A 15311-nucleotide genomic window follows, 5' to 3' on the forward strand; every position below is an offset into this window, starting at 1 on the left:
GTTTCAAGAGTCTGGCTATTGCAAATAGTGCTGCAATGAATATAGGTGTGGGAAGGCATTTTTGTGTTCATATGGGAGCTCAATTGCCAGGTTTTTGAGGAAAATCCATACTATTTTTCATAAAGGCTGGACTAGATGGCTTTTCCACCAGCAGTAAATGAGAGTTCCTTTCTCCCACATCTTCGCCAGCACTTATTCTTTGTATATGTTCAACTATTTCTCTGGCCTCTTCATGAGTCTTTTTATGGGTACAGATATTGAATTATCTACAGTTTCATAGACCTTTCTTTTTATTACATTGAGAATTTTTTGCATGCAACTCACCCTAGTTCAATCTTCGGCATTTCCTATGGTTCCCTGAGCCTGCCGAGATTAATTTCTGAGTTGAGAGTCAGGAGTAACCCCTGAGTGCTGCCAAATGTGGCCCAAAAAAAACAAGAAGAAAAAAAATCACTTTTTATCCTACAAGTACTACTGTAATATGTTTTAATAAAATGAAATATGAAGCATTTTTAAGATATCAAATCATTTGAATTCATAGATTTAATTTATAATATATCATGGATCTTCTCTTATTTTTTCTTGTTTTGTTTTGTTTTGTTTTATTCGGAGGCCATATCTGGCTGTGCTCAGGGGTTATTCCTGGCTCTGTGCTCAAAAATAATTCTTGGAAGGCTTGGGGAACCATATGAGATGCCACGATCGAACACGTGTCAGCTGCGTGCCAGGCAAACAAACGCCCTACTGACTGTGCTGTTGCTCCAGCCTTTATCATGTATCTTAATATTATGGATCTAAGCAAGGTTCTCTCCTAATTATGAAGTGAAAGCTACTAGTCGGGGTGCATCTCATGCTATTTTGACTTATCTAGATAGATAGGCTGCTGGTAATTGTTGAACCTGAGAGAAAATTATATTTGAGGGGTCTGGAGAGATAGTACAGTGGGGAAGGCATTCATGTTGCCTATGCTGACCCAGTTTCAATCTCTGGCACCCCATACGGTCCCCAAGCTTGCCAAGAGTTAACCCTGAGTATTGCTGGATGTGACCCAAAAACTATAAATTTAAAAAAAGATAAAAATAAAATCTTATTTGATCCACATTGCCTGAATATAAAGAGTCTTTGACACTTTAAGATCTAGAAAATTAGGCAATAGAGGGGCCAAGAGAGATAGCACCGTGGGAGAGCTTTTGCCTTGTACACGGCCAACCCGGGATGGACTCCAGTTTGATTCCGGCATCTCATATGGTCCCTGGAGCCTGCCAGGAGCGATTTCTGAGCACAGAGCCAGGAGTAACCCCTAAGTGCCTCCAGATGTGGCCCAAAATATAAAAATAAATAAATAAAATGCCCTTCATAGTTAGTCCTCAATAGACTTAAAGCCTCACTACTGACAATAAAAAGGGTATAGATAATACATTCTGATAGGTGACCCAGAAATAATCTTTAGTTGTTGTTTTGGGGCACTCAGGTGTTACTACTGGCTCTGTGCTCAGAAATTACTCCTGGCAGGTTCATCTGGGCCTAGCCTAGGTCAGAGGCTCATGCAAGGCAAACACCCTCCTTGCTGTGCCATTGCTCTGGCCCCAACTAGAAATAATTTATTCTTGGTTTGGGAGTGATTTTTTTTTTTTTGGCAGGGGGAATAGGCCTCTCAAGCAGCATTTATGGCCCAAGACCACTCCCACTCCCACATGTCCTTGGCCAACCAAGCCCTATAAAATAAGGGTCCTAGGGGGCTGGAGAGAAAGCATAGTGGTAGAGCGTTTGCCTTGAGCACGGCCAACCCAGGATGGGCCTGTGTTTGATCCCTTGCATCCCATGTGCCCCCCCTCCCCCAGCCTGCCAGGAGCGATTTCTGAGCACACAGCCAGGGGGAACCCTTGAGCACAGCAGGGCGTGCCCCCCCCCCCCAAAAAAAAAAGGCCTGAGAAAGCAGTGCTGCTTTGGCCTTGAGGTACTGTACTCAGTACTCCCAAAGCCCTGTGATGCTGTGGATCAAACCTGAGTCGGCTACGTGCAAAATTCGTGACCTCACCTTGTACTCTCTCCCCAGCCTCCGGCCGTGAATTCTTATTGTCCTGTTCACCTCTGGTCTAAAATGTTGAGGTGAAAGCCAGCCCAGCATGGGGCTCATAGCATCTGGGCTGAGTCCTCTTCCTGTTGCAATCCCAGCATTCTCCCTGTGAGAAACAGCTCTGACTGATTCAAATATGCGACTTAAAACTTCAGTGGCAGGAGCAGGACTGATAGCACAGGGCAGGGCATTTGCCATGCTTCCTTGCATGCAGCCAATCCAGGATGGACCTGGGTTCAATCCCCCGCATCCCATATGGTCCCCCAGCCTGCCAGGAGCAATTTCTAAGCACAGAGCCAGGAGGAAACCCTGAGCGCTGCTGGGTGTGAACCATAAACTAAATAAATTCAAAACTTCAGTGGCAAAGGACAGTCAAAAGTTGATTTATAAGCATATCTTGACCAAGTTCCTCTCCTTTTCCATTAACAGCTAGAAAACCTTTCACATTTCAGCTTGGCTACTACCAGAATTAGAAATATTTTTAATTGTATTATTTGGGTGTTTTTGTTTTGGTTTTTGGTTTTTGGGTCACACCCGGCAGTGCTCAAGGGTTACTCCTGGCTGTCTGCTCAAAAATAGCTCCTGGCAGGCACGGGGGACCATATGGGACACCGGGATGCGAACCAACCACCTTTGGTCCAGGATCGGCTGCTTGCAAGGCAAATGCCGCTGTGCTATCTCTCCAGGCCGGGTGTTTTTTTTTATTATTATTATTATTTTGGGGTCATACTCAGTAGCACTCCGGGGTTACTTCCAGCTCTGCGCTCAGAAATAGCTCCTGACAGGCTCAGAGAACCATATGGGATGCCAGGGATGGAACCCAGGGTACATCCCAGGTCAGCTGCATGCAAGGCAAATGCCCTATCGATGTGCTTATCTCTCCAGCCCCTAATTGTATTATTTGGAAGTGAGAAACTTGGGCCACCGCCAGCAGTGCTCAGGGCTTATTCATTGCTCTGTGTTCAGGGGTCATTTCTGGCAGTACTTGAGACTCACTGTAGTGCCAATGCTCAGGATTCACTATTCTTTTAGATGATTTTTATTGAGACCCGTGTGAACTACTATAAATAGCCTTAGAGAATAGAGTGTTTCACCTCTATAGCATCTGTCACCATGGTGACTTTCAGTTCACGTATGTGCCACGGTTGTTTCCAGGCCAGAAAACACGCCCTAAGATACAGATCACATTTGTTTGTTCACGATTGTTATTTTTATTTATTTGGGGGTGGTTTTAGATAACATCGGGCAGTACTCAGGACTTCCTCCTGGCTCTGTGCTCTCCAGGCAGGTGCAGGGATCAAACGTGATGCCGGGGATCCGACCCAGGCAGCCAAATGCCAGGCTGTCTTTCTTATATACACACACCACTGTGTGTGCCTTGCACGATCCCTGAACACTGCTGGATTTGTTCCAGAAACCAATTAATCAATAAATAAAATAAATAGGGGAACCAGAGAGATAGCACAGCGGTAGGGCATTTGCCTTGCACACATCTGATCCAGGATGGACAGTAGTTTGAATCTTTGCATCCTATGTGGTCCCCTGAGCCTGCCAGGAGCTACTTCTGAGCGCAGAGCCAGGAGTAACCCCCGAGTATTGCCAGATGTGCCCCCCCCCCCAAAAAAAGGAAAAGACTACAGTAAATCCAAGTCAAAAGATCCACAATGAGGGCTGGAGCAATAGCACAGTGATAGGGCATTTGCCTAGCATACAGCTGACACAGGACAGGCTTGGGTTCGATTCCCAGCATACCATATGTTCCCCTGAGCCTTCCAGGAGTGATTGCTGAGCACAGAGTCAGGAGTAATCCCTGAGTTCTGTTTTTTGGGTGTGACCCAAAACCCAAATAAATAAATAAATAAATAAAGTTTTTTTGAAAGAAAGAAAGAAAGAAAGAAAGAAAGAAAGAAAGAAAGAAAGAAAGAAAGACCGAAAGAAAGAAAGAAAGAAAGAAAGAACGAAAGAAAGAAAGAAAGAAGAAGAAAGAAAGAAAGAAGAAGAAAGAAAAGAAAGAAAGAAAGAAGAAAGGAAGGAAGGAGGAAGAGAGGGAGAGGGTGGGAGGGAAGAAGGAAGGAAGGAAGGAGAGAGGGAGGGAGGGAGGGAGGGAGGGAGGGAGGAAGGAAGGAAGGAAGGAAGGAAGGAAGGAAGAAGGAAGGAAGGAAGGAAGGAAGGAAGGAAGGAAGGAAGGAAGGAAGGAAGGAAGGAAGGAAGGAAGGAAGGAAAAGTTGATAAGGGAAATCCTTCAGAGATCTGAAATGTTTGTTCTGCATGCAAGACCCCTGGCCTCCATCTCCGTGACCTCTCAGTCTCCCCGGCACTGCTAGACTCCACCCCTGCCCAGACACTACACCAGGAGTCACCCCTGAGCAGCATCAGCTGTAGCCCCAAAACCAAACACACATCCCAGATGTTTGCATGACCTTTCTACTCTTCCATCTCCCTATACTTCCCGGAATCTTTCACCCCGGGTTGTCGCGTTGTGGGCTGGGTGTTCCCTTTGCTTGACAAAGTCCCTGTTGTCTCTTCCCTGGGAAGGAGATGAATGAGGACCACAGCACCCCGAAGAAGGAGAAGCAGGAGCGGATATCCAAGCATAAGGAGAACTTGCAGCACTCGCAGGCCGAGGAGGAAGCCCACCTCCTCACGCAGCAGAGACTGTACTACGACAAAAACTGTCGTTTCTTCAAGAGAAAGATAATGATCAAGCGGCATGAGGTGGAGCAGCAGAATATTCGGGAGGTATTTATTGCCCTGGTCACCCCCTCGCGCGTCCTAGTTAGTCTCAGGCAGCACAGTGGCCAGCACATGGGAGATATTGAAACCACACACACACACACACACACACACACACACACACACACACACACACACACACACACGTTTGGGGCCAGAGCAATAGAACAGTGGAAAGGCTTTTGCCTTGCATGTGGCTGACCCGAGTTCGATCCCTGGCATCCCATTTGCTCCCCTGAGCACTGGCAGGATATGACCCCTGAATATAGAGCCAGGAGTAACACCTGGGTGTGGCCCAAAAACAAAATAAACAAACAAGCAAATAAAAAAAAGTCCGGATGAATTGGCCACCGATAAGAGTCTATTTGCAGAAGCATCATTTTCTAATGGAAGGGACTATAATTTTCTTGAATGCCTACTCTAAGCTGTCATGTAATAAGGAATAGAATAGAGTAGAACAGGGGCCGGAGAGGTAGCACAGTGGTAGGGCATTTGTCTTGCACAAGACTAACCAGGGGTGGACATGGATTCGATTCCCAGCATCCCATCTGGTCCCCCGAGCCTACCAAGAGCAGTTTCTGAGCACAGAGTCAGGAGTAACTCCTGAGCACCTTCGGGCATGGCCCAAAAACAAAAAATAAACAGAATAGAGAAACTGGAGCAATAGCACAGCAGTAGGGCATTTGCCTTGCACATTGCAAATCTAGGATGGACCTCGGTTTGATCTCCCACATCCCATATGATCCTACGAGCGAGCGAGTGCATAGCCTGTGTGTCACCGGGTGTGGCAAGAACCAAACAAAATAAACAAACAAACAAGCAAACAAAAGTAGCGGATAGGGGCCAGAGTGATAATAGAGCAGATGAGGCACTTGGCTTGCACGTGGCAGAGCCAGATTTCAATTCATGGCATCCCATAGGGTCCCTGCCCACTGGCAGAATTAATTCCTGAGTGCAGAGCCTGGAGTAATCCCTGAGTGCAAAATCAAAGGGAATTAGAAGGAAGAAGCAAGAATCAAAAAGATCAGATGGCAGAAAGACAGGGTAAGGAGAAGGATGATGTGGAGTTTGGAACATCTTAAAGTATAAAATAAAAGAAAATTTGATTTACAGAGGAGATGAAAGAAAGGCTAAGGGTAGAATCAAGAGTATTTCTAGGGGGCAAGACCTGGAAAATGATGAGGGATGTGGCTCGGTGGTAAAGCACTTGCCTTGTGTGTGTGAGGTCCTGGGTTCAGTTCCGTTCCAGGCACTGCGTGGTCTTCTAAGCATAGCAAGGATCAACTTAAGTGAACCAAGCCAGGACTAGTCCCACTCCCTCAAAGACACAGCTGGGAGTGACCCACAAAAGCAAAAAAAAAAATTAAAAAAGAATAAAAGGATTTGAAAAAAAATGTAGATTAAGGTAGAAGCATCAGTTTAGAGGTATAGCTAAGAAATGGATTAATTCAGTACTAGCCATGGTGAGATTATTAGAAGGTAAAAACTCCAGATGAAAAAAATCCTAACAGGGGCTGGAGCAATAGCACCGTAGTAGGGTATTTGCCTTGCATGCAGCCAAGCCAGGACAGACTTGGGTTCAATCCCATATGCAAACCCCCACCCCCAGCCTGCCAGGAGCGACTTCTGAGTGTAGAGCGAGGAGAAACCCCTGAGCACTGCCGGGTGTGGCCCAAAAACAACAACAAAATCCTAACAGCAGACAGAAGTAAGGCTTGGGGAGTCTTTCCATCAATTCTTTTATTCTTTGTTTGTTTGTTTGTTGTTTGGTTTTTGGTTTTTGGGTCACACTGGGCAGCGCTCAGGGGTTACACCTGTTTCTAAGTTCAGAAATTGCTCCCAGCAGACTCGGGGGACCATATGGGATGCCGGGATTCGAACCACCGTCCTTTGCATGCAAGGCAAATGCCTTACCTCCATCCTATCTCTCCCAGGCCCCCAATTCTTTTTTCCTAATAGTACATAGTTAGAGGAACTCTAAAGAAAGGACAATTAGTGCTAGTAAAAGCTAGAGTCTCCGGATGCGAGAATATAATGATTTCATTAGTATTAAAATAACTGTGGGGTATATTTTTTTTCTTTTCTTTTCTTTTTTCTTTTTTTTTTTTTTTTTGATTTTCGGGCCACACCTGACAATGCTCCTCCAGGGGCTGCTCTCAGCTTGAGGCTCCTGTTTTTCTCCCGGGGTGTTGAGGCTAGAACAGGAAGTGCCCGGACTCCTGTCCTTTCTCTCTCCAACCCTATTTTCCTAAAAGTCAGGATTATCCTCTGTTGAGTTTCTTTCTTGCTCTTTATAAAAAAAAATCACTTTAAAAAGACAAATATAGACAAACAAAATCTAACCGTGAAATTCTTTTTTTCATTTTAAGACATTATTATTAGGTTTTTGGGCCACACCCAGCAGTGTTTAAGGGTTCCTCCTGGCTCTGCGCTCAGAAATCACTCCTTATGGGATGCAGAGGATCAAACCCAGGTCTGTCCTGGTCAGCCACATGCAAGGCAAATGCTCTACTGCTGCGTTAACACTCTGACCCACAGAATGCAATTCTTGAGATTCCCTTCGCTCCAAGCTCTAATCTGAGAGAGTCACCATTGATTGGGCATATAAATTCATATTTTCCTATAGATGGATATGGCTGTAGGTCAAAGACAACATCAATGTCTATGCATTGGATTTGTGAGCAAAAGAAACAAATTCTGGCTGACATAGAAGGAGAAAGGAGTGGATGATGAAATTGAAAAACCAAAGAGTAAAGGATGAAGACTCTGAGGCTAACAGAGCTAATTCTGTTGACCTAGAGAGCAGAGATCAAGGGACATTCTTCCCTGTTTTGGTTTTCAGGCACACCCTGGGTTAGTCCTGGCTCTGAACTCAGAAATCACTCTTGGCAGGCTCGGGGCAAAATATGGGATGCTGGTGTTCAAACTCAGGTCAGCTGCATGCAGGGCAAATGCCCTCCCTGCTGTGCTATTGCTCAGGCCCCAAGAATTCTTTTTTTTTTTTTGTTTTTGTTTTTGTTTTTGGGCCACACCCGGTGGTGCCCAGGGGTTACTCCTGGCTATCTGCTCAGAAATAGCTCCTGGCAGGCACGGGGGACCATATGGGACACCGGGATTCGAACCAACCACCTTTGATCCTGGATCGGCTGCTTGCAAGGCAAATGCCGCTGTGCTATCTCTCTGGGCCCCCCAAGAATTCTTTTTTGTTTTGTTTTGTTTGGGGCCATATCTGATGGAACTCAGAGTTTACTCCTGGCTCTGGCTCAAAATTTCTTTGTATAGGCTCCAAGGACCATATGGGATGCCAGGGACCGAATCCAGGTCAGCTGCATACAAGACAAACACCCCTACTCTGTTATCACTCTGGCCCCATAGGTTTTGGGGTTGTTGTTTTTTTGTTTTTTTTTTTTTGTTTTTTTTTTTTGTGGCAGGGAGAGTTGGGCCATATCCAGAGGAACTCAGGAGTTCCTCCTGGCTCTGCGCTCAGAAATTGCTCCTGACAGGCTCAGGGGACAATATGGGATACTGGGAATCAAACTCAGGTCTGTCCCAGATCTCCTGCTTGCAAGGCAAACATCCTACCACTGTGCTCTCTCCAACCCCTAAGTTTTGTTTTGTTTTGTTTTGTTTTGGTTTGGTTTGGTTTGGTTTTTGGGTCACACCTGGAGATGCTCAGGGATTACTCCTGCTACACTCAGAAATCGCTCCCAGCAGGCTCCGGGGACCAGATGGGGTGCCAGAATTCAAACCACCCTCCTTCTACATACAAATGCCTTGCCTCCATGCTATCTCTCTAGCCCCAGCCCCTAAGTTTTTAATAGAAGTTACCAAATTACCCTCCTAAGGATAGACACTCACTTTTTCCCAGCATCTTTCCAAAACTCAGAATAGCCATGCTTTTAATTAAGAAAAAAAGGAAAAAGAAAAAGAAGAGAAAAGAACATGTGAAAAGGATTCCCACAGAGCAAATAGTCACTTCAGGCTAGACTGAGGCTCTACCTCTTTTTTGTCACTTGACACAGATTTCCCCCAGGTTCTAACCAGTCCTATAACTAAAAATCAAAAGCCAGAAAGCAGCAAATATCATAAAATGAACATCTCCAGTTTAAGTGTGAATTCTAGTTCTTACTCACCCTGGGCGAGCTGGGATGGGATGGGGGGAGGAGAAGGCCAAGCGCCCTGTCTCACGCTCCCTCCAAGGCCCCTCGGTTGACTGGGTGCCCTGGTGGGCAGACCCAACTGTCCCCACCATAGGTCTCTTTGTCTTTGTTCAGCTCAAGTTCGAATCTCCATGAGGTCAGGGTCTATGTGTGGTGAATCTGCACAGCACTAGGACTGACTGGAGCAGAAACTTCCTTCCAAAATATCACCTCACAGGCCAGGAGTTTGCACATCGTCTCATGGGCCTTGTTGGCCTTAGTTTTAGCCTCTGTTCAACTCTGTAGACATTGTATGATTCCGTTTCATTTCATCTCTCAGTTCCCAAGTTTCTTACTATGATATATGACAGGGGCAAATCCATCTGGTAGAGTTGTAGTGACAATGACATGGAATATAAAATCACCTTTAAAATGTGAAGCAGGGGCTGAAGAGATAGCATAGCAGTGGGGTGGTTTTTTTGGGGGTGTGACCCCCCCAAAAAAAAACCAAACAGGCCAAACAAAAAAAAAAAGATCTAATGATTCATGATCTTTGTTGTGGGCATTATGTTTGGAGCATTTGCTCTGCAGATTACATTCTGGGGCTGAAGAGATAGCACAGCGGTAGGGCACTTGCCTTGCACACAGTTAACCCAGAATGGATCAGGTTTCAACTCCCGCCATCCCATATGGTCCCCAGAGACTGAAAGGAGTGATTTCTGAGTGCAAAGCCAGGAGGAACCCCTGAGTGCTGTCGGGTATGGCCCAAAAACAAACAAACATTTTTGAAGCAGGACTGGAGAGAAAGCACAGTGGTGAGGCATTTGCCTTGCATGCTGCCAAACTAAGGACAGACCCAGGTTCTATCTCGGTATCCCATATAATCCCCCATGCCTGCCAGGAACGATTTCTGAGCACAGAGCCGGGAGTAACCCCTGAGCGGGGCCGAGTGTGGCTCAAAAGCCAAAAAAAAAAAAAAAAAAAAAAGAGGGAAAAACTTTCTTTGTAGCACTAACAACAACAACAACAAAAGGCAGTTCTGTACCATGAGTCCTTCACTTTCAAAAATGACTAGATTTAAGATCTTCTATGCCAGATACTCACTTCTAAATACAGAAAGGTAATGAACCATTCATATATCCTGAAGTATTTTCTCCAGGTCTGTCACTTTCACAAGAGTAGTAGCTTGTGGTGGGGACGTTATTCTCACTTTACACCTGAGAAAATGATAGTGTCGACTCAAGAGTTTTGCCCAACACCTACATGATGAATCAATGCAGCTAAAATGGACTCAGAGTGAATTTTTTCATTGATTCTCAAGCTAGCAGAGAGTAGAGTTAGCTGGGTGACTTGTTATTAAAATAAAAAAGCTATTCAGTGTAGTTCTTTTTTTAAAATTTCTTTTTTTTAAATTCCTTTTATTTATTTATTTATTTATTTATTTATTTATTTATTTATTTATTTATTTATTTATTTTTGGGTTTGGGGCCATACCTGGTGGCACTCAGGGGTTTCTCTTGGCTCTGTGCTCAGAAATCCTGGCAGCTTTAGGGGACCATATGGGATGTCAGGGATCAAATCCAGGTCTGTCCTGGGTCTGCAGCATGGAAGGCAAATGCTCTACCACTCTGTTATCACTCCGACCTCCTCAGGGTAGTTCTGAGGCCATTTTATGGAAGTATCTGGAGCATCCCGTTAAAACAAAATTACTAAAATTGGAATGATACAGAGAAGATTAGCATGGCCCCTGTGCAAGGATGACACGCAAATTCGTGAAGCGTTCCATATTTAAAAAAAATAAACAAAATTAAACAAAAACAAACATTCGATTTCTTCTGAAAAGTCGTCAGCTTCATGTCTTATGCTTCTCTTCTTCCCTCCATGAGTTTCAGGACTGCAGATGATCCAAACTCAGTTTGAGGTTCTCAGTGGAAGGAAAATGTATAAATGGCCAGTATCAGGGTCCTGTTACTCAGGAGGTTTAAAATAATAGAATAGAGCTGCAGATTTAGGACGGAGAGCAAGATACTTACCTTGCATGCAGCCAACCCAGGTTCAATCCTCCGGCACCACTTTTGGTCCTCTGAGCACTGCCAGCAGTGATCTCTGAACACAGAGTCAGGAGTAAGCCCTTAGTCCTACTAGATATGGGCCCCAAACTGATAATAATAATAATAATAATAATAATAATAATAATAATAATAATGGCCAGAGTGATAGGTAGCAATAGGGCATTTGCTTTGCACATAGCCGACCTGGAGTGGACCAAAGTTTGATCCCCAGCATCCCATATGATCCCCGAGTCTGCCAGGAGCAATTTCTGAACGCAGAACAAGCAGTAACCCCTGAGCACCACCGGGTGTGGCCCCCCCAAAAAAAACAAAATAAAATAATAATAATTTAGTGGCATTGGGGCAGGACCTTCGCCAGTTTCCATGCTTTTCTTTTTCTCCCTTATTCTTCTAGAGTTGGGTTAGTGCCCAGGAAAGACATGCTGTACATGCATGCCACCTAGGGGCTGGTTCCTAATTACTGAAGGATAATATTTGGTAATCTGAGTCAAGAGAAAAATAATAAAAAAAAAAAAAAAAGAAAATTCTAAGAAGAGGTGGGAGGGGCCTACAAAGATAGCATACTGTAGGGGCATCATGTTTGCCTCACATGTAGCTGACCTGAATTTGAGCCCCAGCACACCAACTCTGTCAGGAGTCATCCCTGAGCACAGAACCAGGAGGAAGCCCCAAGCACTGCTGGGGGAAACCCCCCAAAAAAGTAGAAGGTTGGGGATTGGAGAAGATTCTCAAAGCATTATCTATTTCTTAAAAAGTGATAATAGTGGGGCTGGAACAGTGGCGCAAGCATTAAGGTGTTGGCCTTGTGCACACTAGCCTAGAACTAACCACGGTTCGAGCCCCCTGTGTCCCATATGGTCCCCCAAGCCAGAAGTGATTTCTGAGCATAATATAGCCAGGAGTAACCCCTGAGCATCACCAGGTGTGGCCCCAAAACCAAAAAAAAGAAAAAAAAAAAGATAATATTGAGGCCCAAAGCAATAGCACAGCCAAAGGGCATTTGCCTTGCACACAGCTAACCCAGGACTGACCTGGGTTCGATCCTTGGCATCCCATATGGTTCCCGAGCCAGGAACAGTTTCTGAGCACAGAGCCAGGAATAACCCCTGAGCATCACCGAGTGGCCCAAAAATCAGTGTGTGTGTGTGTGTGTGTGTGTGTGTGTGTGTGTGTGTGTGTGTGTGTATTTATAATTCTTGTATTCTAGAAAAGTGACCCAGGAGAGTACGCCTCACATATGTCTGACATATACTAAGTGCTCAATATATATTTTCTGGTGAAATGATTAGGAGCCTTCTGCAAGTAATAGATTCTGTTCTATTGATTTAGAGGACACGCCTTCAAGTGAGTACAGGGTTTAAGTATGCAGGGCTGGAACCAGAACTTGCCTTGCATGCAGCTGACCCAGTTCAATCCCTGCACAATTTATGGTTTTTATGGTTCCCCAAGCCTGCCAGGGTGCTCTCTGAGCCAGGAGTAAGCCCTGTACACTGTCAAATGTGACCCAAAGTTCTCATTCTCTCTCTTTCTCTCTGTCTCTCAAATCCATCTCCATCTCCCTCTCCTCCATCTTCCTCCCTTCTCTCTCTCTCACTCTCTCTCTCTCTCTCTCTCTCTCTCTCTCTCTCTCTCTCACACACACACACACACACACACACACACACACAACCACGACTTATGCTGCTGAAAATAAATAGCAAGACATCTGTGGATGGAAGTGGGTCCTGGTGAAGGAATTGATCCTGGAACATTGTATGCCTGAAAGGCAGTAAGTTTGTTGTTCATGGTGACTCAGAGACAAAAAGAAGGAAAGAAGCTTTTAATGTTAAGGGAGTTGCATAAATTCTGTGGCTTTGGATTGCTTTGTGTAAGAAATATTATAATGTACTACAATCTGGGGGCTCGAGGGACAAAGTAAATGTACATGTTAAAATAAATAAATAAATAAATAAATAAATAAATAAATAAATAAATAAATAAATAAATAAATAAATGCAGGGATAAAAAGAGAAAAAAAGAAGGAAAGAAAACATAGGCTACCATTTCCCCCAAAATAAATGAATATTTATTTTCTTTTTTTTTTTTTTTTTTTTTTTTTGGTTTTTGGGCCACACCCGGTAACGCTCAGGGGTTACTCCTGGATATGTGCTCAGAAGTTGCTCCTGGCTTGGGGGACCATATGGGACACCGGGGGATCGAACCACGGTCCGTCCAAGGCTAGCGCAGGCAAAGCAGGCACCTTACCTTTAGCGCCACCGCCCAGCCCCCATGAATATTTATTTTCATTTTCTCCCCCAGGTGAATGTCATCAGGGAATAAAAACATTCTATATTTCTGGCATAAGGGCCAGTCCCAAGGTTTTCTCCTTTTCTGGGTCTTATTAAGAACAACTTCATCCTCCCTGAGAATCTAACAGCATAAAATCTTTACCTCTTTTATGCTACACATCACTTCCAAACTTGTTCTGTATCTCTCTATTCATAAAACTTATTTCTCTATGTTAGCCTAGCTAAGCTGATTTTGCCTGCCAGTTACTGAATTTTATTTGTGCTAGTTAAAGCTAACACCAGATATTGGTGACAGATCTACAATCATTTGTCCCCAAATCCAGTACCCAAGTACAACTGAGGTTATAAGAGAACTGAGAACCATTAGGAACTTTGGGCAACAATATATTCCCTGCACTTACTTCTTTTCTGTTCTTTTTTTTTTTTTTTTTTTTTTTTTTTGGTTTTTGGGCCACACCCTGTGACGCTCAGGGGTTACTCCTGGCTGTGCGCTCAGAAGTTGCTCCTGGCTTCTTGGGGGACCATATGGGACGCCGGGGGATCGAACCGCGGTCCGTCCTAGGCTAGCGCAGGCAAGGCAGGCACCTTACCTCCAGCGCCACCGCCCGGCCCCTTCTTTTCTGTTCTTAAAGTCCTGAGACTGTCTTTAATTTTCAGCTTTTATAACAGTAAGTGGAGAGTGGATACCACATATTTTATTATTATGTCACTTTTAATATAAAGATAAAATTTAGGGAGATAGGGCCAGAGCAATAGCATAGCAGTAGGGAGTTTGCCTTGCATGTGGCTACCCAGAATGGACCCAGGTTCGATCCCCAGCATGCCATATGGTCCCCTAGCCTACCAGGAGTGATTTCTGAGTACAAAGCCAGGAGTAATCCCTGAGCATTGCTGGGTGTGGCCCAAAACAAAAAAAAAAATTGGGGAGGCCACATCCAGCAGTACTCAGGCTCACTCCTGGCTCTGCACTCAGGAAGGCACTCTTGGGGGTTCTCAAGGGATCATGTGGGATGCCAGGGATCCAACCCAGGTTGGCCTCACTCAAGGCAAACACTCTGCTGTACTATTGCTCTGGCCCCTGGGGTAAAATAATTTTAAAATAGTGTTATATGTATGCTTTGGGGTGCTGAAGCAAATCCCGTAGGTAAGGCATTGCCTTGAACTTTGCCAACCCTGGTTCCATCCAGGATTCGGTCTCCCAGGTAACACCAGGAGTCATTCTGGAGCACAGAGCCAGAAATGGCTCCTGAGTATCCCTGGCATCACATTGCTGTGCACTGCTGCATATGGCCCAAAGCTCTCTCTCAAAACATGTACAAAATACACACACACACACACACACACACACACACACACACACACACACATCTAACAGGATATAACGGACACGATGAAAAGGAAGCAATCTCATTTACTTTTTCCTTGTGTGTCTAAAAAATAGAAAATGAAGAGATAATGCAGGGGATGGCACTTGCCTTGTGTGGTCCCTTTCCTGGCATCCCACAGGGTCCCCCAAGCCTGGCAGGATTCCTGAGAACACAGAGCCAGGAATAACCCCTGAACATTGCCAAATGTGGCCCCCAAACCAAAAATAAATGGGGGGTACAGGAGAATGAATAGCATTTTGTAGCTGAGATGGGTGTGGGTTGCCCATCTTATTAATGGTGGACCCCAGGGTTGGAGTAATAGCACAGCGGTAGGGCGTTTGCCTTGCACACGGCCAACCTGGGATGGACCTGAGTTTGATCCCCAGATCCCATATGATCCCACTAGGAGAGATTTCTGAGTGCAGAGCCAGAGCCCTGAGCACCGCTGGGTATGACTCAAAAAACCAAAAACAAACAAAGAAATAAATGGCGGGTCCCAGGCAGAGCCCAGATCTCCAGGGATTGCTTTCCTCCTGTATGACATCACGAGGAGACAGGGCTGGACAGTCTCTGCCATCTCTTGTTGAGCGGCCCACTTAGCCTGTCAGCTCACTTCCACTCACTCTTGCCTCTTC

General features: G+C 45.0%; 1 protein-coding gene and 1 pseudogene across 1 annotated transcript in view; both read left to right on the plus strand.

Moving 5' to 3' along the window:
- TAOK3 (TAO kinase 3) overlaps positions 1–15311 on the plus strand; it is a 199321-nt gene that overhangs the window by 163987 nt on the left and 20023 nt on the right. Inside the window, 1 exon segment of the mRNA XM_049788899.1 lies at positions 4613–4816. Coding sequence (XP_049644856.1) covers positions 4613–4816 — 204 coding nt within the window.
- Positions 10642–10741, plus strand: LOC126031732 (uncharacterized; annotated as a pseudogene).

Source organism: Suncus etruscus, chromosome 15 (genome assembly GCF_024139225.1).
Source record: "Suncus etruscus isolate mSunEtr1 chromosome 15, mSunEtr1.pri.cur, whole genome shotgun sequence".
In the NCBI taxonomy this organism is placed as follows: domain Eukaryota; kingdom Metazoa; phylum Chordata; class Mammalia; order Eulipotyphla; family Soricidae; genus Suncus; species Suncus etruscus.